Below are 27,831 nucleotides of genomic sequence, written 5' to 3'. Positions count from 1 at the left end.
CAATGTGTTGGAAAAGTACCGCGGTAAACACGAACATTCCAGAAACGTAGCAAAAGCATTAAAAACGCCTAAGCCAATGCGTCAAGGTTATCCGGGATACAGTTCGAGGGCAACAGGGCAAATGACCCTGGTTTTATATTCTTGTAAACATCCGCATTCACACATATCCGCATTCACACATGTTCATACTTATGTTCGGATCTTATCGCTAAGTGACCCTTGGTATAAGGATACAAATTGGGTATAAATAAAGGACATTTAATAATTAAGCATTTGTCATAAGGCGTAGCAATTTCTGTGCAAATCAAAGTATGTTCAAGTTGTATTTTTGAAATTATTTGTGTTTGATATTGATATTTAAAATATTAGAGATAGAGATATATTCATTACGTTTTTAAAGTAGCATATATAGGGATTTAAGGCAGGGGTCCAACGTAAATTATTTTTGCTGAAATTTAAGAAAGGGGTTTGTTCCGCGAAACAAAATGGTGGATTCTTTGAGCCATTCGGAACTCCTCAGCCATTTCTTCAAAAACAACCTCGGATGTATATGGACGGTTTACATACTTAAAAAGTGATACGTTTAAGTCCGCTGCAAATAGATCGCGTAGTAATCTTATTTAGTAGTTAAAATTTATGACTTAACTCTTGGGAATCGTAATTATGTTTGCAATAATACACTTCACTGGCAATCAATTTAAACTGAGAGCAATGAATACAAATCTTAAACACTACATTTAATTAATGCTTTTATTCAAAAAAATACGGACTACTTCAACAGATGTACCGGCATACATCCGAGGTTGTTTTTGAAAAAATGGCCGAGGATCTCCGAATGTCTTTGAGCATTTCATTCGGAGCTCCTCGGACATTTTTATCGAAAACAACCTCGGATGTATGCCGGAACATCTGTAAAAGAAGTTCTTGGAATTATATCATTAATTAAATGTATTGTTTTAGCTGGTATTTGTTGATCTGCGTTTACATTGATTGCCAGTGAAGTGTATTATTGCAAAAAAAATTAAGATTTAAGAGTTTAGTCATTAAGTTTAACTGCTAAGTTAAATTACTACATGCAGCGGACATAAATTGTACCGATTTCTGTCATTGTAAACCGTCCATATACATCCAAGGTAGTGTTCGATAAAAATGGCCGAGGAATTCCGAATGTGATTATTTTGGTGAGTTCGATGGATATTTTGACCTGGTAAGTAAGTTTATTTCACTGAAACCGCATTATAAAAACGCCTACCCGGAGACCAGACACGCAATTTCTAGTTTCACTTTGTAAACAAACAATCTTTCATCTTATACATCCAATAACTTTTTATTAAGGCCTCTAGAAGCATAGGTTAAAAACTGAGAGACGCTTACTCGTCTGGTCTCGGGAAAGGAGTAATTATATTACGATAAAAGTGATTTAGACTTACTTACCAGGTCAAAATATCCTTCGAACACACCAAAATACTCATAGAATCCGTCATTTTGTTCCGCATCGAACATGTCCCTTATTTAAAATTCCGCAAAAATAATTTACGTTGGAGCCCTTGTAAGGTTTAAAGCATTGCTTGTGTAGAGAAAATATATAAACTTTAAGTCATTGCCTTTCGGTTACAGATCTGGATACAAATACTTTAAGAAGATATTCGTTCAGTTAAGAAGCGTTTTATGTGAATGGTTCTTCTCTTTTAGGTCAAGCAAAATGAAAATCGTTCTTCTTCTTACGTTTGCATTCTTGCACGTGTGTACCTGCCGAGGTAAGAGGTTTTGCATTGTCAGTACCGATATACGATGTACGTAGTGTGTGGTTAAAAGGTTGATTATGCACTCATACTGGAAACTATGCAGTCTGATCCCATTTCAGTGATATAGCAATCAAAACATTTTCAAATAATATCAATATGGGATCAATAAAGCTACGCAATGCAAGTCATTACATACAAAAGTATAATCTGGCAAAATTAATATCCATCTAGCTTTATATATAGAAAAACTGAAACCTTGTGGTCATAATTTGCGTGACTAGTTTCAACTATATTCTCTGAATATGTTGCGTTTGTTATATACAGCACAGCTTTGTTATATTCCATAGTTTATCACTAAACATTTAGAACATGTCTTTCAGAGATCGTCAAAAAGAACGCGGTCATTTTTGAAATCGAAGATAGTGACGAAAGCAATATTGCTTACGACGATGCAGAATCCTTCGATGACGAAATAGATGACTCCTTCGATTATGACCTCGAGGCTCTACAATACCCTGGTGACTGCAAAAGTTCGAAGCTAATCAACTTTGCCGAAAAGGGTGGTTGCAAGGTCAAAAAGGGAAAACAAAAGCACATTACAATCACCAAAGACAACAGACTTGTCACCAGGATTCCTCACCATGTGAAGAGTAATGGCACCTGCCGGTCAATCATCGATGCATTAAATGCTAATTGCTCATAAGACGTTGTAATGGAAGGATTAGATTCTGTAATATTCCCTTTATAGTTTGCATGTATTCTAGGCTTCCTATTATTGTTCTGTTCTAGAATGTAAATATCTTTTAATAAATGGTAATAAAGACATTGAAGACCATTACTAAGCTACTAATTCGGGCTTATTTTTGGATTGCTGTGATTCAGTTACGCATATTCTGACTAATCAGATTGATTTCTCTTGTAGTAAGTCCATGCCAAATTGTTTCTAAACACTGTTCAACTTGCAGTATGTATGAACACAAACAATACTAAAAGATCGACTACTATTGCATATCTACTGGTAAGAAAGTATTATTTGTGTTGTATGTTTGATGTATATCTAATTTCCGTGTTCTTCGAATATTCTAATAAAATTCGTCTTTCTGAAGTAAATGTGTTGTTGTTTTTATTATTAGTTTACATGTATTGCAAATAATGGAGTAACCTAAATGCTGCTTTCAAAACTTTCAATCAATCCATATCCACATTAAACCAGGCTTTAAACACTATTTAAGTTAATATTATGTGGACGTCGACGGGCCTGTGTCTAGGCGTCCGGGGTGTAGGTCATGTATAATTGATTGTTTCCGCTCAATAATTTGAGTAAAAAATGAGTGTTGTAACAGCAGTTGAAAATAATGCATAGTAATGAAACGTAGTAGGTTACAATGTAGTGTTAAGAAGTGCATTGTGAATGAATTTGGGTCGACGTACCTAAACTCTAAAAACAGAAACAACAGGGAAAAGCCAAGTATCTTAATAATCGAACCATGTTTAAAGGCACAAAGATAAAATAAACATAATAGAGACACACCTCAACAAGACATCAAATCAACTAATAACTTAACAAGTACTCAACGACTATTCCAGATACAGAATTTCTGTGCCAATGAATTCATCTAGCCAGTACGATTTTGACAACGAGTGGGATTTCATATTTTTGGCATAATGAGGGGGATATGAACCTGTTTAAATAGCATTACAAGCTAAAACAGTTTTATAACTTAGTATGTTGGTTCTCATACAGTGTGTACGTTTAAACACTTACTTTAACAATATAGAAAGTATTATTACAATTAGCTTAGTGCACACTACGTAGTTGTTAATTTGTAATATTGTTCTCATAGAGCACTGTGGGAAAAACACACAGCTATGTAGAAATATCACAGCAAACACTTGACTTTGCCTAAATGTTGTACAGACGATGGAACCTGACGATGGTAAAACGTGGATTCTGGTTAATCCTGCACGTTGGTTAGATGTCCGAAACTGACGTCGTCATATTTAACCATTTTCTAATAATAATCCAAAGTTTACCCGTCGGTTTTTGGACTAGGGCACTTGTGGCCTAGTTCATAGCCGTAATCGCGATGTCTGCATTTTCAAGCCGAATCTGGGGGTTCACTGACGTAATGTATTCATACGCTGTATTTTGATTGGATTGCCGCTAGCAAATTTGAATAATCAACGTAATACCAGAACTGATTACAATGAAAACATCCAATAAAAAAAGTTCTCCTAACAAGACAAGCTAACTGTATGTTCTTTTAATGAAGCTAAGAAATGGGTACGTAGCGAGTGAGTTAATCGGGTTAACTACATGCATGTTCTTGCATACGGTCAGATTAAATGCAGTAAGAATATGAACATATTGCAAAAGTACGCATCGACATTTTCCGTTCAAAGCTCTTGATTGATAGACTGGTAGCCGCTTTCTCTTTTATCCGAAAAGAGACCAGTATCAGCTAACCACGGTGCCCGTCGCGCATTCGAAATGTCTTGTGGGTACGTAAAACGAATCAAGCTTGCGGTTTAAGTAGTAAACAACCAAGATATTTGTTGTTGTTGTTTTTTGTGGGTTTTTTTTAAATATTGTTATCCTTTGTATAGAATGTTGGTATTAATTTATTAACAGGGATGTTCTTTTTTTCGACATAATTTGCATGTTGCCGTGACATTTTCTTTTTAAATACAAAGTTTATTTTTAACTAATCATATCATGTCACTCAGCACTTTTTTTTAAATACAGCATGATTTTTGGTATTGATTGTTTAAATACTATTAATGTAAAATATAAAAAAAACATATGCCGCGTACCTGTATAACGTCATAAGTTGTGTTCTTGAGGAAAAGTAAATTCGGGTACCAGTCTACTGTATTGACTCATTCACTCTGATCAGAGCGGTCGAATGATTCACACATGTACATGTTATCACTACTTCCGGATGCTGATGATGTGAATTTTATACGTGTTATATTGAAGAAATTTACCAGTAAAGTCGCCATTGAATGATTACCACCATCAAACGGATTTATTGTCATCTTACCGTGGATAGCATGTTTAATTTGACACGTAGAATTTCAAGCAATACAAGTTCATTTGATAAAATCATGTGATTTCAATTTTGCAAAATGGAGGTAAAGAAATATCAAATATGCGCATACTTATTTATAAAGTTTCATTTTAAATGAAGCCAAATGTATGACTATGTGCATAGTATCTGGCTTATGAATATGATGAGTGTTTACCTATGTGCATAGAAATGTCTTGGAGCCATTCTCAGTGTAAGTACATTTTGTTCAATGACATTGTGTGATAAACCATCGCCATTTGCCTGCTCACTTTTGATTTCTACTCTTATTATGCACCAGTCAATTGTTACCACCCCTCGGGGTATACTGGGGAAACGGGCAGTGTTTTCACCTTTCAGCGGTGTCCTCGCAGTGCCTGATGATTGCGGTGGTTTTGTCTTCCCGCAAAATATAGCGGGGAATTACCCTTACCTAAGATCCTTGGGGTGCGAGGTTATTTGGCAGGGATTTTACCACCAGTTCGTTCCCGCAGGATAGAGCAGGGATTTTATAGGGGATTGGTTGGACTGAAAGTCAAAGTATTCCTCAGACCTGGAGGGGGGGGGGCGTGGTTACATTTGACTGGTGCATAAAGTTCTTTTTCTGAAGACGCTTTGAGCTCACTTTTTGTTTCCTCGCCAAGAATGAAAATCAGTAATTAATCACCCAATGTTGTGGCATAGTGAAGTAATGAAGATTTAACATCACAACAGTCTTTCTCAAATGCTGTCCAGGCTTTTTTATGCTTAAGAATAACTTACCTGGAGATGTCAGACCAGAAATCGTCTTGGCATGAGATTGGATTACTATGGATCAGCATACACCAGTCAATTGTAACCAGGGCCCCCACATCCGGGGGGGTATACCGGGGAAATGGTCCGTGTTTTTACCTTTCAGGTGGCCCCGCAGTATCGGGTCTTCGTGGAAAATACAGTGCGGATGTGGCTTAACCTAATGTCCCTTGTGTGCTGGGGGGAATTTGGTGGGGACTTTGCCATCAGATCATCCCTGCAGGGCGGGGATTTTAGCTTGGGTTGGCTGGACCGAACGTAAAAGTCCCCGCTATACCCTGGACCGGGGGGGGTGCATGGTTACAATTAATTGACTGATGCATAAGCTTGCGTTTACATACATATTCAGTGTTTTGGTGCGCAGTTGACAAATTAACTAACTACTTATTAGAAGTTAAGAATATATATTTATTTTTAAGTTATACTTTGCAATCTAATTCATAGATTTGAAAAAGGTAACCTGTATCAATAAATGCAATTATACATAAATAACTGTGCAAATCTTTATGAATCATCCAAATATGAGAACCTTGCAGGGTCTATGTTATTTTTAAAAAAAAATATAATAAGGGAGCTTTCAAGATTAGCTTTCCAATCGCATACACAATGCAGTTTGAAACATTGATAATTCAAACAATTCTTGGTTGCAGACCATTACTATTATATATTTGATAAGTCACAGACATTATAAGGTACATTTTAAATGGGCTGTACTCAGTTAATAATGAAAAAGAAAAAAACTTTCTTTTTTATAGAAACCTGACATTAACTTGGTATCGATGTGTACCGAATTAATGCATTGAAACTTAACTAACTGATGATGCACATAGTTTACAAATGATTTATTAATAACAGTTATTTCGTGTTTTTCCATTAAAAAAAGATTACTAAGTACATTGTATGTCTACCGAGTATAATTAATTCCTTATGCGTAATCTGCCGTTAATGTTATTACGTGATTTAAGTGAGTTAGGTATATATCTGGCCCCAATTTCTCGAAACTTCTTAAGCTTAACAGGCTTAAGTTGCTTATTTCAATTAGCCAAAATACATAATTATAGTGAATTTGTATAAATGAAAAATGGTTTATTGTTATAATCGTAACGATAATTCCTATCTTAAGTATTAAACCAGTTTAAGGAGTATACAAAACGTAAAATATTGAAAGACAAAAATAATTGGTTTAGCTTAATCCTGTTATAAGAGACTTAAGAAGTTTCGAGAAATTGGGGCCTGGAAATTCCACCCAGTCTTCATAGCATAGTGGATTCGACACTGCACTGCATTTTTTTTACATTTTGGTATTTTATTTGCAATAACGATATCAAAGAGTAAAATAGTTTATCAAAAAATTGTCCTTAGATTCGTTAAAGAAAAAAATCCAACTTTTTTTGGTGCCATTCTGGTGTACAGTCCCTTTAATAAATAACAGGTGAAGCCAGTGCTGTATTAAATTTGAGACACACAAAAAGAAGACAGTACAAAGTTCAACAAGTGTGACCAATTTGAGAATACCCGATACCTTACGTAATTTATAAATATTTATGCGATTCAGACAATTAAAATGCTAGAAATCACCAAAAAAAAACATTCCCTTGAATTATTCCTGTCATAGTTTAAACTCATAATCAAATTTCAATGCACAGCATTTGAAATAATTCTAAACAGATGAAAAACTGTTATTTTTAAAAAGCACAATACATTGTTTATCTTTTATGTGACCTAACATTAATATAAAAATTTACTCAGATCATAATTTAGAGACTTTTCTTGCACTTAAATGTGAACAAGTATGCTTGGGATTGAACACTAAGAAAAACAAAGTTCAATGAAATTAAATGAAGCACAAAACAACACGGTTACATAAAATGATGAATACATTTGTAGGATTTGATATCCCACTAAATGTAACCGTCGGCTTCGTTCATTCTAAACTTTCTCTCAGTGATAAGGAATACATTTTATTCACTGCAGTTGCTTTCTAACTTTATGAAAATAAGAACAATGGAAACAATGCATTTACTGTTGATCAGTGCAGATTGTGGGAGGTCATGGTTGATTTCACTGAACCACCAATAAGCCCTGCCGAAATTGGATTCTAATTGGTCAGTCAGGAGTTTTTGGTAGGCATGATTAGTATGAATCTTAATTTTAACCATCATTTATGAATGTTTACCAAATCATTGAATAGTAAAATAACAAGCGAAATGTTAGTTTGAATGATGAAAGCCATGAAATATGTGAAGTATTCAAAAAGAGACCATTTTCCAGCTTGTGTAAGTATCGAGAAATTTATTAAGTAAACTTATTTATTGTTTTTCTGGAAAATGTTGAAATCTCATGTTTAGGCTTGATTGCTATGTTATTGCAATATGTTTTATTCATTGCAATATTAATGTAAAACATTTTTATGTTGACTTAAGTTTGTAGATAAACACTAATGGTATTGGTGATATGAGAATGATAATGAACGTAAGTCTTTAAAATCCCTTTTGGTATTGTGAGGATTTTGCTCCAGTCTTGATCAGTTTAGCTTTTGAAGATTTCCAAAGTAACTGCAAAACAAGTCCAGCTGCCTAGAAAGACTATGTCAAACCCTGACCAGATCAAATTTCTAGTGTTTTCAAATTACCACATTGGCAATGGTTTTATCATAACATAGGATATTAATGCTAGTGGTTTTAAAGAAAATGCTAGTGTTTTTGTATTCGGAATGATATATCATAAGTGGCACTAAATTGAACATAATTTATAGTTCTCATTGATAAAACACATAGCCCCAAGTACATGTTGATCTAAGATTTAAGGCTTGGATGGAGTCAGGACAAGAAAATTGCATGTAACATTGTACATTGTACTTTCCAACGCAAAAACTGTTTGTTTATTCAAGTATATAATGCAATCCCCACACCAAGGAAATGCAGTATTGCTTAACCAGCTCAAATGACATCATGAGTTGGACATTAAATTGCTGCAATTAAAGGCACATCTAGATATCAGAATTATTCAAACTCTGATTTAGCAACCTTATTATAGTTTAATATATGAACTACTTTTGCAAAATGAAAGCTTTTTTTAGATTTACAAGGACGGGTTAAAGTATTTGTAGTAAAGTAAATGTACTGCAACACCTGATACATGTTGCCTAGGAATCTTACAAATTCTAGGCACATGTTACAGTTCTATTCAATTCGGAGTGCCTGAAATGAAAGCTTCTTGATTCTACATTCAACATCTTTCTGTATAACCAATGACCAGGAGAATTATGAACCTACAACCATTTGCAACTATTGAGATAGAGAGCTATCAGGACAGAGACAGAGGACAATACAAGAATGGCCTACTGTTGCATTTATTGATGTCTTTTACAAATAGTATCCAAAGTATGGCCCTGTGGTTTAAAGCTCCCTTGAAAAAGAGGTGACAGGTTTTCTATATAGGATATAATTACATCATCTTCTCTGAAACTGCAAATAACAAACCTTTGATATAAAATGATATAATCAAATTAAACAAGTATGATTGTGTACTTTGGTTAACATACGCCAACCACGTAAATTAATTTGTTTAGGTCCCCTCCCTCTACCCACACTTTTAAAATTTCCTTTGCAGCTTGCAAGCAGTTTTAGTCTAAAGTTTAAGCCAGCCCATTAAACAGTGACCCCTTGTGATGTGAGCCGATTTGTTTAATGCTTAGAACATGGTTATCAACATTCCCCTAAATGAAGCCCTAATCCATCAGTGCTTTCAGCACTTTGATTCAAACTTGCTTTCATTGCATAAGGTTCTTAAAGAAGACTGTCTTTGTAGGTAATAGATTATGATTGATCCTAGGCAAACCGTCTTCGCCACTTGTGATTTTATGTTTTATGTGCCAGAAAGAGAACACAAACTTTCAAACAGTAGCACCTTTATTGAAAAATGATCTGGTATTTATTTACGTTGAACAGTCAACATATTTAAACCTATTAATCCGTTGAAATTTTGTTCTAATACATAATTTATATTATATTGTATAATATAATTGAATTATATAATCTGTTGTACAACAATGAATGGAAAATATAGTCATAGTTCATAAGAAATATATATTCATACAATCAAAAGTGAATACAGCTCAGACGTTACGTAGCGACCGATATGCAAAACTCATAAGGGAAACAAGAAAAGGCTTCCTATAACAGGAGAAATAGAACATTGAATGAGGCTATGACTATGCAAATAAATATTTACAATACAATGTAAACATGAAGTATAATCTGCACTGGTAAAGCTGCAATAAAGGTTAGTTTAAACCTATTCAAGACACAGCGATTGAGAAAAAAACTTCAAACAGATTATTACAACATTAAATTTATCACTCTCGTTAGCACAAAGCTATGCGACAGAGTGGTCCTGTGTTTCGGGGGGGAAAGGAGCACCCGTAAGAAACCCACTTGTCCGACTTGGTTACCACAAACAAAACTCACATGCGCTTAGCCTGGAAATATAATAAGGATATCCCTGCTGTCGAAAATATTTAGGACATATAAACCGTCCGTAAATGGTTTACATGTCCTTTAAAATATTGATAGCCAGTCATTCTATATTTTACGTACAAGTCTTATTATTCTGCGGCTTCAATGACATTGACATAAAAATCCCTTTTATTCAGTTTATTTCAAGTCATTAATTTTTGAAGTGCAACATTTAACATATTTTCTAAATTATGTTTATGTTAAACAAAAGACAGAGCTCCAAATAATGCACCTTCTGAAAATAAATCATTTCCGTGAAATGAAATAAATCAGTTGCAATTTGATCAAATCTAGTTATTTTTTGCTTTTTGGCTTATTTAGTACTTAAACTTATATGTGTACATGTTCCATTGATTAAACCACAGAATCAACATACTTATGCAACATTTTAGAATACAGAATGATGAACTTTGTTTATTCTTTCATTATAAATGATCAAAATCCGTATCGTTCTAAACTGTGTAGGGAAAAAAGTATTGCTGAAAGATAAATGAATATGGGTTACTTATCATTATTTAAGGTGGCAATCGTTAATGTGACAGTAACGTGTCGACAGATTTTGAAAATATAGTACTTTGAAACCACTATAACGGAAATGAAATTGTGTAATAGGGATGACAACCATGTAGCGGAAATGACAACATATATATACAATCATTCAAGTTTACTCAGGTATTTTTTCCAAACAAAATGCACATAACAACTGTTAAATGCAATACTGTTGTTACAATACAGTATGTAGTTTTTTGTTAAGGTACCACAGTTAACTGCATGTTAAACGTCTAACTAGATTTCGTAAGAATTGAACAAATGTGTTTTACTGCTTAATATTTACCACCCAACTTCCATTCCAGAAATGAACTGTCTTTCGGCAATTGCGAATATTTTCCGATGAACGCAACATGTTCTTCTGCCATTTACCGCCCTTGACGAGTGTTGTAAATAAGGTTACAAGAACTTGTCAATACTAAATTGTGTAATTGATAATATTGTTAATGACATTGTTGATTTTGATTATGATTGTAAAAATCTAAATTATATGGTCTTTAAATAGCAGGGTAGGAAGATTTTCTACAGAACAATGCCGGATTATTTTATGTATATGTTTTGGCTAGAAATACCCAAGATTCAATTATAAACGAAAACGGTAGATTATTAATTAAATTTTGTGAAATAACAGGTTTACGAATAATGATTGGTAGGGTGTGTAATGATAAGGGTACCGGGAAATTTACATGTATAAAAATAAAAAATACTGAAAGAAGTGTGGTCGATTATGTGTTATGTAAACCGACATTAATCCCACATATATCGTCTTTCGATATACATGGTCCAAACATTATGAGTGACCATTGTGCAATATCATTTTCATTACTATGTGCTAATTACAAACCATCGTGACACTGTTAATGGAAGGGAGGTAAATAGTGAAAACCAGAACATAGAATAAAACTTGGGCAATCACAAAATTGAATATTTTCGTTCTGCTCTGGGAAATGAAGCTTTCATATTAAAGTAAGATGCATTAACAACCAATTTGTTAAGAGTAACTAATACTTAAAGCCTAGAAGAAACTTTAATATGTTTTACGAAGAATATGGTAACATATGTGACCCTGTTTTTAAGAAAAAGACAGGTTATCGGAACAGGTCGTCAAGTAATAAAAATAATAAATGGTTTGATAATGAATGCGAGGATTATTGTAAAGATTTTTTAAAAACCTTAATAAATACAGAAACAACGATCCGACTAACAATATGTCACCTATGACTAAAACTAGAACCGAACATAAAACTATTTTTTGTTCTTAGCGCTATTAATGCGACAAAAGCGTCAACGAGAAGCTAGCGCATGCGATATAAAAATGTTTAATATTTGCCAAAATCACGAACAGAATTCTTTAAACGTAACTCTATCTCAATTTGAGCAATATTTCAAATCTATCAACGCCCCAAACTCTGTCTTCTATTAAGAGGATGAAGAAGATACAGAATATTTCAATAACAGATTTCTGAAGGGGAAATTGCAAAAATGTTCTCATAGTTAGACATTGAAATCTCAAATGATGAAATCAAACAAACATGTTCTCAATTAAGTATCGGGCGTTCGGAAGGACGCGATCTTATATTAAATGAATTCCTTAAACATGGTTTTCCCTACTTATCGATTTTTTTCTGTGCACTATTTAATAACGTATTGAAACAAAGTTAAGCCCCTTATCAATGGACGGGCGGCTAAAACCTTCCAGAAAAATGCAGGAGATTTACCTTTCTAAACACTTAAGGAAGACTATTTACAAGAACGCTAAGTCATCGATTAAATCACATGGGCCGAAAATTATACAATGTACACGGAAGCGCAAACACTCACACACGTACACGGCGCGCGCGCGTGTGCACACACACGCACGCACGCACGCACGCACGCACGCACGCACACATGCACACACACACATGCACTCACACACGTTCACGGCGCGCGCGCGTGCGCGCATACACACACACACGCACGCACGCACGCACACACACACACAACCTCTGCCCTCGCAAATTTCAATTAAAATTGATAAATTAAATTAAATTAATATTTCTGCTATTTTGATTGAAAATTAAACTAAAACTTAAAATATCGGATTATAAATACTTACAAATTTTACATATTTGGCAGTTCACAACAAATATTACTTCATTTTAACACAATTCTTAACACTCTTGGTCCGCTATTTCAAAATGTGCCTGTTCTCCACAGTCAGAATCAATGTGCCCTTTTCTCCATTACCCCCCTGTCCCCTCTTATGCAGCACCCTGTCCTTTTAAAACATGGCTTAAATCCTAATGTTTGCCGACTGAAATCGATTACACTCGGGCTTAAACATCAATATAACTATGTTCATAGTACTTAAATCTTGTAAAAAATGGTCAATCGGTAATGCTCGCGGCCATTACCCGATGGCGAGGGTAAATATGGTTAGTACTGACAGAAGTGTGTTCAGGGGTCTAAAGGTGCCGTCAATCCCGGTGACGCATGAGCCGTTTTTACATTAAATTTTAATCGATTCAATTTACAAATCGTTAATCAAGTTTACTTATCCGGAAATGAAGTTAACCGAAAGTTGGGCTACAATGAAAATTGGTTGTAAGTTTAATAATAAGATTTTATTTTTATCATATTTGCCATTTACATGAAATAAACAACATAAATAACAAAAGACACTTCATATATTTACATGTACATGGTCTCTGAAATATTATAATATGAACATATTGTTGTTGTTGTTGTTTGTCGAATTATTGCGTCGTCGCCGCCTATGGTATTAATATATTAGAGTAATTTAGACACCAAATGAACCTTAAAGTCTTTGAAGCTGCGTGGTAGTAGGTCATACTTTAAAAAGATCGAAAATGATATTAATTCAGTTAATTGTTAATTTTCATGTTATGAAATTGCTACAGTTTTTTTCACAATTCGTTTCCTACTAAATTACTATTCATGAGCACCACAACCTATTCATTGGCACCACAACATTCAGAAAATCAAGCGTAGTGCAGCAAGTGTAACAAATAAAGTTCTAAAATTTGTAGCGCGGCAACTTTTTGTCAATAAAAAAGCAACACACATGTAAAGAAAATGCTTAAACCGTAGGCCAGGGCTTTTTATCTTTCGTTTTACGGGAGCGCCGTACCTAAATATTGCAAAACCCAAAAAAGAAAAAGATTCAAATTCCTTACTTTACTTTTATTTTCCCGTTTCTTCAATCATTCTCGTTTCTTCTAATCAAACTCTGGTAATGAAACGAAGGCGGTGCTCTGCAAGTGGCATAGACTGCCCTTTGTTTCATTTAAAATGGTGTATTAAAAGAAAAGTTATCTTTGATTTAAGTATTCAGTTTAAGCAAAATATTGCCTTCCGACGTAGCATATATGACGTAATTTATCACGTGGTATACACACACTGAATATGGCTGCCGCTATTTCTGCTACAGCGGGGTTGGCCAGTTCTCGGCTACCGGCCAAATGTCAGGTTGAAAGTTGGCTGTTTTATGGCCGTTTCTTGGCCAAATATGGGCCGCTCTGTTTAGACACCGGCCAGAAAACGACCCAGCCAATTTTCAGCCAGTTTATGGCCAAATCCATGGAAATTGCAGGGAGATGGCATTCTTGTTTAGGTTTTCATTGAGACAAGCCACATTTTTAGTTTTCTATAATTATTTAAATAACTGGATTTTTGGCGAAATGGTTAATAGTTTTACAAAGATTTAAAATGAATAAATTTATGCTGCGGATGTCGTTTTATTTTCTACGAACTTGGAACATTTTGGCATTTATTCTTGTTAAGAAATACATAACTTGGATAGTATTTAATTTTCTGAAAGTATGGACAATACAAATATATTTGAAGAAGTTGTAATTTTTAAAATGATGCCCTCTAACAGCTGTGGCGCAACACTATTATACAACAGGCAGTATGGAGTACAAAAAGTGTGCACAACTTCAAAACATGCATTGTATAAAAAAAATATGGAAAATCCATCTTATTTTTATTCTTTTTTCTCGACGCTCATTTTTCGACACCTTTTTCTTATTTTTATTCCCACCTCCTGCTGCTTATTTTTGAAAAAAATCCTGTAAAACGAAAAATAAAAAACTCTGGCCCAAGGTACGAGAACAATTCTCACGAAAATCCAGATTTTTAAGTTGTCAACACTAACGTCTAGCAAGTTATGCAAGTTCTAGACATCAGATATTAAATTTTATTCAGAACTTTTACATTTAGAACATTACAAATGGCCATTCCTATGTGGAACTACATTCATACATGCCATATTTTCTGGCGACCATTCAGGGGGATTTGTTCAGAAATGCTGAAAATTCAGGGGGATTTTTAGCAGGTCTAATTTGGTGAAATGTCAAAGTATTTTAAGTCACAAGTACGAAAATAACCAATTGCCATATTTTTGAAAGGGGATTTTGTCCAGAATTCAAGGGGATTTGGGTCACATCATCGCCATGTAGCGCTATGGTGCACATGCTAATTCACCTTGTTAACCCCTTTTTCCAGCAAATCCTTCATATTGGAAGAATCCCGTATAACACGTCTATTATTTTAGACTAATTCAAAGGTTGATGTGGCCTACATATAAAGCGAAAGCGCTAAATTTAGCCAATGATTGAGCTAGGTGGTTACGTCACTTATTTCACTTTGTGTAATGCATGCCTCAGGCATCCCGGAAATATTCAAGATAAAACTTGGCCTTTTCTGTATTTGTACTATTTTTGATAACTTACTAGAGTGTGACACGGTCCTGTCTTCTTTATACTGGTAGTGTAAACATGCCATTTTTAGGCTATTTATACTCAACTTTGTAGCGGAGTTAAGTTAATGTTTATTTTAACTTACTTTCCTTTTAACATTTTGTGGTCTAGAAAAAGCCACTCGCAGAATTTTGTGAGCTTGAATAAAAGTCACTTGCAATTTGCAAATGTCGCTCGCATTTTGCAAGTATGCGAGTCTAAATTCAAACCGTGCCAATGTGTAACAAACTGTCTTAGACGACGATGGTGGGTTTAAAATATGTGGTAATACATTTAACTTAGTTGGAAATACATTTTTTCAACCAGTTTTTCTTGACATGGTGGCGGGAAAGCTTGCATATGAACACGTGTCCGCCTGCATCCATCTATAATTGTATACCATCGTATTTACTCTTTAATCAACGGAAAGCATCTTTAGTCAAACCCAGTGGTCTTCTATTATTTCCAGCTTGTTCCCAGAAAATGATTGGCCAATTACAGAAACCATTTTTATTTCATTACGCGTCCCTTTTAAATCAAATGCATATTCTTCCTTTTCTTATGTGTTTTGATACTCATTGGGGTTTTTAAACAAATGTGTTTATTATGATTTTGATTGTGTATTTACACAAATCCACAGCTTACCTGTAATTCTGCATCTGTTGTGACCCATGATGGCCCATATGGGAGCCGCTTTATGTAACGTGACTCCTTACCCTGAACACTAGTTAATTTGTCTAAATCACTGTCAAAAATCCCAGATGATGATTCCTTCTTATCAAGTTTTAATTAAGATCTATTAATTTTAAAACTTATAACACATTTAAAATTTAAGAGATTCTATTTGGTCACCTGATAGTAATATCTGAAGTCCATAACACAAAAACTTTTGTAACTATATATTCATGGGTACAGCTTACTTTGGCTAAGTACCATGACTGCCAGGCCTTTTCCCAGGCATTTTGAGATTATTTTGAGGAAAATTATGCTTAATAAAAAGCCTATAAAGGGTAATATAAGAGGATTGTTTAAGTAAGTTGACTGGGAGTGTAATACAAATGTTATTTGTATTAACGTCTTTTTGCATACTGTATGCGTAAAATCGGCGCCTTTTGGCCAAGTTGGCTAACCTAGGCTCCCCGTACAATCGGTTTTGGAAACCGGTTGGAACCAGTTTAAAAGCATGGATCACTCAAGGGCCATCCACACTCGACAACCAAACAGGTTTGAACCAGTTCAGTTGAGCTTGAGGGCATACAAGTGCGCACCAAAAAGCTCTATTTTGGGCTCAAAAAGGGAAAAGTCGGTACCCCATGTAATCGATTTTTGTAATCGATTTGAATCGATTAAAACCTCTGGTGCACTCGAGGGCCATCCACTCACGACAGCAAAACTGGTTTGAACTGGTTCAAGCGATTACAAGGGCACCTAAAATCGGCTCCTTTTGGCCAAGTTGGCTAACCCAGGCTCCCCGTAAAATTGGTTTTGGAAACCGGTTGGAACCGGTTTAAAAGCGTGGATCACTCGAGGGCCATCCACACTCGACAACCAAACCAGTTTGAACTGGTTCAGTTGAGCTCGAGGGCGTACAAGTGTGCAGTTAAATAAAACTGTTTAAGACTAGAGAAAAGTGTCAATCACTTAATGAGCATACTGGTATATAGTGGCCAAAATATATATATACATATATTTTTATATTTAAATTTTTACAGTTTTTACCATTTTCAATTTTGCTAAAAAGTGAAAGCCATAGTGTTGGTATTTTAGTGAGTTTATTAGGATACCTTGATTTAATTTGAATATTTTAATTATTGAATATTATCTTCAGAAATAGAAGTGCAGCATTATAAATTATAACCTTTATTTCAGATGGATAATCTAATATTAAAAGATAAAGTGAAATAAAAGGAATAATGCAGGGGTTTATTTCAGAAATATTGATGGCTGTCGCATAAGAAAATGAATAATGTTGCGATGACCAACATTAACTCAAGGAGCTACAACGTTCAGCTCCGTGAATTCATTACTTCCGAGATAAATCGCCTGGTATGTTACATCTTATAATATATTATAATTTTTATATTATTTCTTTAACTCTTTGAATTAATCCACTGAATAAATGGACCTGTAAAATGTCCATCCATATACACAATGTAGTTAAATATGTGTAGCATCAGTTTTCCACTGCATCATGGAAGCAGTCACAGTCTACTGGGTTTGGGGGGAAATTTGCTTCAAGGGCATTCTTGGGTCTTTGATTTCTGGTCTTGAATTTAATGTAAAAAATCTAGGCAATATCAATAGTCCTGTTTTAAGGAATCAATCATCACTGGCCCAAAAGTCAAAAATAAGCAGAAAATAAACTAGGTATATTTTTTTTTCTTAAAAGAAAGAATGATAAAAAAAGGTACCACTGGGACATTTTATGAAGTAATATACTTCTAAACTTCCCTTATGGAAGCCCTGTATGATATATTTTCCTCTTTTTTACACACCCATTCATAGAATAGGATGTATTATACAAATGTAGTTTCACCTGCAGGGTACAGGCGAGCAGGTAGGCAGTGTCCAGTATGTTGTGAGATCATGATGACATCTTTAGAAGCATTTGTCCAACAATCAACAAACATTTGATCAGAATGTGTAAAGGCATTATATCTCGGCCAACCAGTTTATTGTGCTCAAGTCACTCCAGAGTTATCACTCTTTAATTATATAAATAACCTCAAAGTAGTCTTGTCCAATTATTAAATCAGAAACCTTTGTCCAATCTTCACTTAAATTTGTCAGTATGCTAATGGGCAACATATCCATGGATAACTTGGATAATCTGCCATATTGCTTCAAGAGCTGTCACCCTTTAAATTACCCAAAACTGGTCTGGTTGTGAAATATGTCGTAATGTACGTCACAATGTAATTTAATTCAAGTCCATGTGTTATTGCTAGCCGGAAACTTACGGTCCCATCTACACATAGAAACGTGCTATTTAGACTCCAAGAGCTATTTTTATACTTAATTAATAAATTGAAATTACATTAACAATTGTTGGAATGTTTATCCCATAGATATTTAGGTTGATTTTGTAAAAATGGGTCATGTCAGGTAAAATGCTGAGGCCTGGTTTCACAAAATGACGGGACAATTCAGAGTTATTGTCTATATTTGATGGACCTTCAATTGCTTAGATAACACAAAGTTTATGTGTCTGTGCTGTCGAGGAACTTTTGTCAGATCATCAACAAATTTAGACAATATGTTTATGAGCAGGTTATCTTGGTCAATTTCGATAACCACAAATGTCAGCTTATAGTATAGAGTAATGACTGTCCTTTGTATTGAAAAAACTATTTAAAGTATCCACTCCATCCTCAAAATCTAGCTATGTACAACCAAATATCATCAAACATGGTGTTCTTAAAATAGGACATGCCTATTTTGCAACATTTGCACTCTTACTTACCATGAAATGTAACAGAAAAATGCTTTTTAGAGAAGTAACATAAAAATGTGAGAGTTTCAAAAAGATTGACAACATTCTAAACTCAAACATTTTACTGCATGAGACTCCACTGGTATGGATTGAGGATGAGAGCAAAAACATTTATCATCTTCTGTATTTAATGGCAATGTTTTTCATCTTTTCGCTATCACCTGTGTGTTAAAACATTAAGCCTTACCTGATTCGATTGAGATATATGTTGTGTGTATGATTGGTTGTGTTGGCTGAGTGGTTTGCATAACAGACTCTGAATCAGAGAGTTTGTGGTTTGATCCCCTCCAGAAGCTTTGTTGATGATAAGAACTGGTTATCACCCAGGAAAGGTCAACAGTCCTTAGTGACATGTACACAATAAATTTTGAAAACTGAACATAAACAAATATAAAAAGCTTTTTAAATAAGAGCCTATGCTTTTTATTCATTGTTGCAACATCAAATAAATCTTACCTAAAGTTACCATATTTTTCAGATTCTGAGATTACATGATGAAGCAGACGTCGACAGTTTCGTTGTCCTTGGTCATGCTGGGGAGAACATGCCATGTATTATTGGGTCCCAGCGTGGAATGGACTACATGGAAGACTTCTGAGGCGTGGCTCGGGGATTTCTGCAATATCTAGAAAAGGGTAATTATTGTGGGTTGGTGGTGGGGGCGGTGATACTGAAACTGGAATACCTTTGAACTTGGGGTCTTAAGAGGACTTACTCATTTACATTGAATGGGGTCAATCATCGAAAGAAACAATTTGTGTGAAATGATTGATAAAAATCATTAAAAACAAAATCCAAAAGTTTAAATAAGCGTGTTTAATGATTTCCAAACCTAACCTGACAATATTGTTAAATGTATTTGAGTGGTATAGTATTGCATTTGCTGTGTGTTATTCTAATAATTGTCACATGTTACCTAGCTTATATTTTTTAAACAGTTCAAAATATTTACTCCAATGGCAATATCTACTTGTGTATAAGTCTCATAACTCATATTTATTGTACAGTTATTGCTCTTGATCATGTGAGAAAAACAGTCGTATATATATATTTATATATATATTGCTGTAAAAATATATAAACACTGCTGTAAAAATACTAAGTAAAAAAAAATACTGCAATTAAACTAAAAGTTAATCTGTTAGTAACTGAGATGGGATATACATTTACACCACACAATAGCGAAATATTTTTGCATGGAATATACTCCTTGATCATGTGCACTCTTAAACAATCATTGATGTAGGAGGTGATAGAATATTTGATACTAGTATATTAATCATTTTTCTTTTTTTCCACAGAACAAGAGAGGAAAACTCCAGGGTGTGGAAAACTTACCCCTGATTCAATGGACAGTCATCACGGCTTCATCGTGCAAAACCCTAGCCCATTTCAACCTAAACCAGGTCTTCTTGACTCTGGATATAAACATAAATTTCCCATGTTGCATCCATACAGCCAACCTGACAACAGAATGAGTCCTCAAGATTCCAGAGATAGCCAGTCAGATTCACTGATGTGTCAACTAGATTCTAGGAATAGCCAATCTGAAAGGAGGATTGATCCACATGATTCTAGGGATAGCCAATCAGTTCCTAGAATGCGCCAGATTGATGGTAGAAACGATTTGCCTGACTCAAAGACTAATCCATATCGTTCTGAAGAAAGTCAGGTTGACTTTCAGGCCAAAAGTCCAAATGATAACTTTCAGCGTAACAGTGTTGATAAAAGCCAACATGAGGAAAGGGATGTAGAAGTTCGTACCAATTTGTTTGAAAGTTTTAAATCAGATAGTTTTGATCCTGGTTCCAGAGAAAGAGGTGATGATATTAGAAGACAGTCTGATGACAATGACAAGAAATCACAGAATTCAATTAGTGTAAAAGAACAACAATCAGACTCTAGAAGAAAACAGAAATGGAACTATGAGAAAATGCCAGATTTTGGTAAGGAAGAAAAGTCTGAAGCCGGAAAGTCTAGTGTGAATAAATCCAATGTAGTAAAAGGTGTGGGTAATCTAACTCTGGTGAAAGAAAAGGGGAAGAAAAGTGTAAGTTCAGACAATGGTTTGGTTACTGACAATATAAAAGTAGAAAAACATAAAGTTGATGTAATGGCAGTGAATGATGTTGATACTAATGATATGGATGAAACTGAAATAGTTGATCTTGGCCATAAAGCTGAAACTGTGGCCTTGGAAACCAATCAAAGAAGAGTTGGGTTAGAACATTTAGAGGAAGGAAATAGAGAGCTTAAAAAACACTGTGGTGGAAATATAAAATTTACCCCAGACAATTTTAATATGTCTAAAGTCACACTTATCAGTGAGCAAAAGTTTCTATACCAAGGAAGAGCTTATAGACTGCCCTACCCTACACAAGCAGAACTGACTTGTCAGGTATGTGACAAGGTTGTGAGGAATATAAAAGAACTTATGGAACATGCTTTTTCTCATACAAAGCTGTTTCAATGTTGGCGATGTGAAGACACCTACAAGAGTTATACAGAGAGGGATGTATTTCGCTCACATCTCAAATCATGTTCTGCAATACCCCAGGGATTTAAAGAAAAAATTATAAGATCACTATCTCATAGACCCATTGCCTCAAGCAAGGTGATGCCACAGCATGTGATAGAAGATGGAGTAGGTGCTGCTTTGAAAAAGAACACAAGGCAATCTGGAAATAGTGCCAACAATGAGATAAAAGCAAATACAGAATCATATGGGCAAGGAACAGTTGGTAGGAGTGGAAACGATGAACTAGAGCCAACAAAACTGTCTCATATTCCAGTGTGGTTGCCGAAAGAAAATTTATTTTCATGTAGAAAATGTTGCAAGAAGTTTAAGTTACGCATACATCTGAAGAAACACTTCTGTGATGAAAATAGAAATGTTGGGATAAATAGTAGCAAAACAATTGATGCACCATGTAGTAGCAGAAGAATGAATGTGCAAAATAGTAGCGATAAAATAGATGTGTCACATAGTGGCAATGTAGAAGATGCAAAAGTGATTTTGGGTGAATCTTTGAAAAGAAAGTCAGACCCATGTAAAGAAGTTATGGAAGCTGGTATTGCAGAAAAGAGAACAAAGTTGGATAAGGATGAAGATGAGGTGTCCGGAACCAACAAGAAATATCCATACAAAGAGCTTAAAGAAATGGCTATCGGTAAAACAACATGCCCTATTTGTTTCAGAATTTGTAAAAATAGATGCACTCTTTTACTTCATATTGTTTCACACACTGACGAAGAACCATTTCAATGTAGCCTTTGTGAGTTTAGGTCCAAAGTTGTATTAACAGTTCACAAGCATCAAGCAGGAAAGCATGATGGTCAGGGATATGTGAAAGAACTAGGAAACCAAGCAAGAGAAAGACTTTCAGATGGGAAAAAGAAAGTTTCTGGACAATACTCTTATAAGGAGTTACTTGCATTAGTTGAACATACTGAAAATGTATGCCCTGTTTGCACTTATACGAGTCCTCAAAAATCTAACATGCAAAGACACATAGTTGTCCATACAAATGAGAGGCCATTCAAATGTCGGAAGTGCAGTAAAGGTTACCCGTTTCGTGAAAACTTGCGTCGCCATTTCCGAATCTGCTCTATTGGAACAAAAGTTGCTATGAAGTCAGGTTTCGGAAGATACAAGCCTTCGGGTACAGACAACAAAACGGGAATTAAAAGTAAGAAGAGCAACATTAGCAAAGAAGACAAAGAGCGAAATAATAGAAGTAGAAGATATCATAGCAAGAATAGACCAAGTGAGCTTGACGCCTATTTTGATGTTAAGGATGGAGTATATTATTGTACAAAATGTAAAAAGGCCTTCAGGCATAGACGTTACGTTGTTGATCATTACAATAAAGTGCATTTAAAAGAAGCAAAACTCATGTGCAAGACGTGTAAACGTAGGTTCTTCAGTACAGAAGATTTTGATAAACATTATCAGGAAATGTTGAAAGAGCATCAAACAATGCATGTGGTGATGAAGTTGGTGCCTAAAGTCAAAGACTTGAAGACTAAATCAAGCCCTGATGTACAAAAAACAAAGATAACAAGTGAAATCACTGATAACAAGAGCCAAAGGATAGAAAAGGCTGGTCAGGCAGCATCAAGGTTACATATAGCTGAATTAAAGACCAATGAAAGTAAGAGTGATGACCAAGATATGTCAGCTGATGGCTATTTGAAAACAAGAGAGGAGGTAAAAGTTGAAGTTGAGCAGGCCATAACCATAAGCAAAGAGGAAAGGATAGCATTTATTAGGTGTAATATTTGTGCCAAAAAGTTCTCAGGGAAGCGCATGCTTGAGATACATTTGGTGGAGGAACATTCTAACATGAACACCCATTCGTGTCCAATATGTGGAAAGAAATTCAGCTTCATTGATTGTCTAGAAAATCACTCACGGTACAACCATTTTACCTGAAGACCATTAATTCACCGAAGAGGAATTAATGGCTTGAAAATGATAGCCATTGTAACCTAATACTTCTGTTGTCATCAGAAAATAAACTAGTGTGTTTTGATAGTTGTTGACAGGTAGTGATCACATATATTCAATATCATTTTGTATGTATTGTCTTTTCACTGAATAACATTATGGGGCATCTGACCATTATTTGCATAGTAGAAGGATCCAACATACAGATATTTCAATTTTGACAGTCTGGTGACCCCATATCATTTTGATATAATTTCGAGGTGTTTTGTGAGCAGAAAAAGATGTATTAAATATATGACAAACAACCTTTTTTGCCTTGAAAAAATGGAAAGTTTAAATTACAGTCATTTTGCATCAGATTTCAGTTGAAATATAGAGCAAATATACAAACTACAATTACTTAAATCGGACTAATTCTAAACAGTTGTAAATGGCAAATATACATGAATTTCAGTGATGCTTATTACAATGTGCTGTGGTTGGTTGTCCAGTCATGAATTATAACTCTGTTAATTTCTTGGGGGAAGGTAGTATGCGGTTGTTTCCCTTTCTTAAGGAAAAATACAGAAATTTAATTAATACAAGCCTGCAAGCCATGCGCTGGTAAAATGTCTTCCGGGCTTGCTAAACAATTTAATTTTATATATAAACAGGTCTTGTTAAAAAAATTGATGCCAAGCAATAGTATAAGAATTTCATCTTGTTCATCCAAGTCTAATTTCCATGACTAATGAGCTGTATGTTGATGTGCATCTCTGCTGATGTAAGGCAATCAACACAAAAAATAGTTGAATGATCTCTTTTGGAAGCCCAGTTATTGAAATAAAGATTTTTCATGGAACAAGCCCAAAGACTATATGTCCATATCAAATACTATATTTTCATATAATAAAAATGAAATAGTAACGTTCAAGCCCGGATATATGAACATACAATAAAACCAGAATTTTTGTACAAGCCCGGGCTCCTTGCTTATGCTAATTTTGATCACTGTAAGACATACTTCATGTTGCTTTCCTTATCTTGTACATACATGTAGTCTATTTTAATTTGATCTGTCAAAGTTCAAAGTGATATCCTGTGTACCAAACTTTACAGGTAATAATTCACTCGGATTCACAGCTAGGGGGGGAAATATGATATGTTTAATGGACAGGGAAAAAACTGGCAACAATCTATTTCAAGTCCATTTATTTGTTTTACACTACACAGGCAACACTTTGAATCCCATCCAGGGGTGAATTACTGCATAATATCAATTGTAACATTAGGTAGGTTTTGTTAGTTATGTCTCTAAAGGTTGTTGTTGTTGTTGTTGTTGTTGTTGTTGTATATATCATACTTGATCAAGGAATAGTGAATGTTGCTTGTAAGCTGATGTAGAAAAAAAATACTGATGGCGAAAGTTAATGGGCCTTAAGAAAGTTTTATTCTGTACATAGTACAATCACTGGCGTAATCCCAAATAAGCCCTAGCTAAGCACTTGTAAATGGTTGAAATTGTAAATGGTGTATTTTGCATATTATCTTTGGAAGTTATTTTCTTTACCTAGCTAAAAGAAAAAAGTATAACCTAATACTAGTAAAACAATGGGGCTGCCCTTTGTTTATTTTACATTTGAAATTGGTTTCTTCTCAACTCCCCTTACGTTTTTCATGCAATTTCTACCAAACTTTTACAGATTGATGACTATATAGTGACGCAGCACATATTGCTGGGCTTTTGCGATTCGACCATGTTTGAAAGAGTTATAGCCCTTTTTTTCTTATTTTACATTTAAAATTGGTTTCTTCGCAACTCCGCTTACGTTTTTCATGCGATTTTTACCAAACTTTCACAGATTGATGACTATAATACAGTGACGCAGCGCATATTGTCGGGATTTCGCGATTTGACCATTTTTTGAAAGAGTTATTGCCCTTTTTTTACATTTAAAATTGGTTTCTTTGCAACTCCTCTTACGTTTTTCATGCAATTTCTACAAAACTTTCACAGATTGATGACTACATAGTGACGCAGCGCATATTGTCGGGATTTCGCAATTCGACCATTTTTGAAAGAGTTATTGCCCTTTCTTTATTTTACGTTTAAAATTGGTTTCTTTGCAACTCCTCTTACGTTTATGACTATATAGTGACGCAGCGCATATTGTCAGGCTTTTGCAACTTGACCTTTTTTGAAAGAGTTATTGCCCTTTCTTAATTTTATGCATTTCTTATGTTCCTGAGAAACTACCCTTACCATTGATTGGCTTTCGTTACAAAAAATGCCCCCATGAGGTGGGGGATATAGCTGTCTGTGACGGCTTTGTGTTGTTAATTGTAATCACTAGTGATTTTATTATTATGTAATGTTTGTTTTATATATTTTGACTTGTTCTGGACGAATTTGGAAAAGTTTCTTAATCATTTTTAATTTTTAATAGATACTTACATTTGAAGGTAAATGGCGCACTGTAATTTTTAGCATGTGTATATCATTGTATTTTTGTGGATGTTTAAATTAATATACACTCGCATACATTATATATATATATATATATATATATATATATATATATATATATATATATATATATATATATATATATTTATATAATATCTGCAAAATATATTTTTGTATTTTAATTGTACATTGTATTGAAAAGAAAACATTCCATATTGTTTTGCTATATATATATATATTTAAGTTGATTTTTTTGCAATTATAAACAAAGCATTGTCTTTGCTTAAGAACAGTCATGACTTGCTAACTAATCATTCCATTATTATAATGAGAACGTTTACAAAACTGAACTGTGACAAGGGAATACCAGCTCAATAGCTAGTACACCGTAAGGGAGAATATTACATCACGGTTCGCTGTTAATGCAAATAGAATGGTGGCACCAATGTTTTGACATGTTTTAGAAGATCATAGATACTATAAGACACAAATTTCTGCTTGGTGCAGTTAAAATTGTTATTTAATTTTACATATTGTGCTATGCCATCATGAACAAATACAGACCAAACTCGCTATGACGATCTCTGATATCTCGATTTTCCTGTTGTGTCAAACTTTTTCCCCTGTCCCGAATTTATTCCTTTTTCTTAATAAAATAATTCTGCATATGTCGATTTTTCTATCTTGATTTTTCGCTATATGTCGAAGTCATATTTCAGTCCCTATAGTTGATTTTCTGTGTTCAATATGTTGAACTGCAGATCAAACTGTAGGTGCGATTGTGTAATCAATAAACGTAAATGAAATAAAATTGACACAAATAATTTTTATTTTTTTATTTTAAATAATGGGTTTCCTGTTTTCATAACGGAAATGAATTACAAGACTGATTCAATTGCGGATATGTAAACATAAGACATAATTCCGACTCAAATGTAGTTCGTTTGGTGCTATATTTTTGTATTTGGGATGTGTCAAATGTTTGTTATCTTGAACTTTTTACCCAGGTCCCAAGGACTTCGACATAACGAGTTTAGACTGTAGATGCTTTGTATCTCAGAACTCCCTCATCATGTAAAATGGCAAAATAAAACAATAAGTTCATAAATGTGTTCTTATTTTTTTCATTTCCTATAAGTAATAAGGTAACCTTTAGCGTTAGCTATACCATGTGGAGACATTAAGTAACTTACACTTAAATAGGATGAGACGCTTGGTTTAATGTTTAACGGCATACTGTCTCCATCTAGTGGGGTAAATCACAATCAGTAATGGTCGCTATTTCAATGCCTTGTTCAATCCTTAGATGAATAGCCCAAGAAACTCCAAACCACATATTGCCCCCAGTAACACCAGAGTTATGCCCTTTGCATGAAAATATAGTTTATTTATTGTCTGTTTAGCCAATTATTTATGTATTTATCATCCACTCATAATGAAACTTTGTGGCACTTTAATTGCTAACAATGTCAAGGTCAAGGTTGATTGTTGAAAAATTGCCCAAGTTACAGAGTTAAAAATTCTTAAAATTCTTAAAATTAAAATTCAGATGGCTTATTTTTTGCTTTGGTTACGGTACTCATCAAACGAAGCTTTAAATTTTCGAAGCAATTATGCTTTTTTTACATTAAAGCTGCACTCTTGAATGTTCAACAACTTTTTTTAATTTTTTGGAACAAGCCAATTTTTGCAAAAATGCATGGAAACAAGTAATATAAGACTGCTGACAAAATTCAGATCGCAGGTTTCATAACATGTTTAAAAATTGGTATTTTATGCATTTTTCTTAAAGTGTTAGTAACGCTTTTAGCCACAAAACCGTAATTTTCGAACGGAAATATGGAAATGTGCAATCTGATATTTTGTCAACAGTCATATATCACTGTTTATTAGTTATTAATGCTAACATTTGGTCATTCCAAGACAAAAAATAAAAAAGTTATCGAAACAGTAAATCTGTGAAAGTGCAGCTTTAAATAGCTTCTTAAGTTGATTTGACAACAACTCGTGCTACTGATAATTCTTTGAG

General features: G+C 34.4%; 2 protein-coding genes across 3 annotated transcripts; both read left to right on the top strand.

Moving 5' to 3' along the window:
- Positions 1 to 224: 224 nt before the first annotated feature.
- LOC128246439 (uncharacterized) lies at positions 225 to 2,855 on the top strand. 2 transcript variants are annotated; one of them, XM_052964645.1, is made up of 3 exons: positions 225 to 309; positions 1,693 to 1,757; positions 2,126 to 2,855. In XM_052964645.1, exons 2-3 carry the CDS (start codon positions 1,703 to 1,705, stop codon positions 2,446 to 2,448), a joined length of 378 nt encoding a protein of 125 aa, XP_052820605.1. In that variant the 5' UTR covers positions 225 to 309; positions 1,693 to 1,702; the 3' UTR covers positions 2,449 to 2,855. The 2 variants fall into 2 exon arrangements, with proteins under 2 accessions (XP_052820605.1, XP_052820606.1); XM_052964646.1 differs by lacking the exon at positions 225 to 309 and adding an exon at positions 1,176 to 1,207.
- Positions 2,856 to 13,206: 10,351 nt separating this feature from the next.
- LOC128203278 (zinc finger protein 91-like) lies at positions 13,207 to 25,867 on the top strand. The gene is made up of 4 exons (XM_052904617.1): positions 13,207 to 13,257; positions 17,346 to 17,459; positions 19,385 to 19,541; positions 20,208 to 25,867. Exon 4 carries the CDS (start codon positions 20,255 to 20,257, stop codon positions 23,339 to 23,341), a length of 3,087 nt encoding a protein of 1,028 aa, XP_052760577.1. The 5' UTR covers positions 13,207 to 13,257; positions 17,346 to 17,459; positions 19,385 to 19,541; positions 20,208 to 20,254; the 3' UTR covers positions 23,342 to 25,867.
- The last annotated feature ends 1,964 nt before the right edge of the window (positions 25,868 to 27,831 follow it).

Source organism: Mya arenaria, chromosome 9 (assembly GCF_026914265.1).
Source record: "Mya arenaria isolate MELC-2E11 chromosome 9, ASM2691426v1".
In the NCBI taxonomy this organism is placed as follows: domain Eukaryota; kingdom Metazoa; phylum Mollusca; class Bivalvia; order Myida; family Myidae; genus Mya; species Mya arenaria.
Note: the sequence above shows the minus strand (reverse complement) of the source record. Positions and strands in the feature narration are given on the sequence as shown.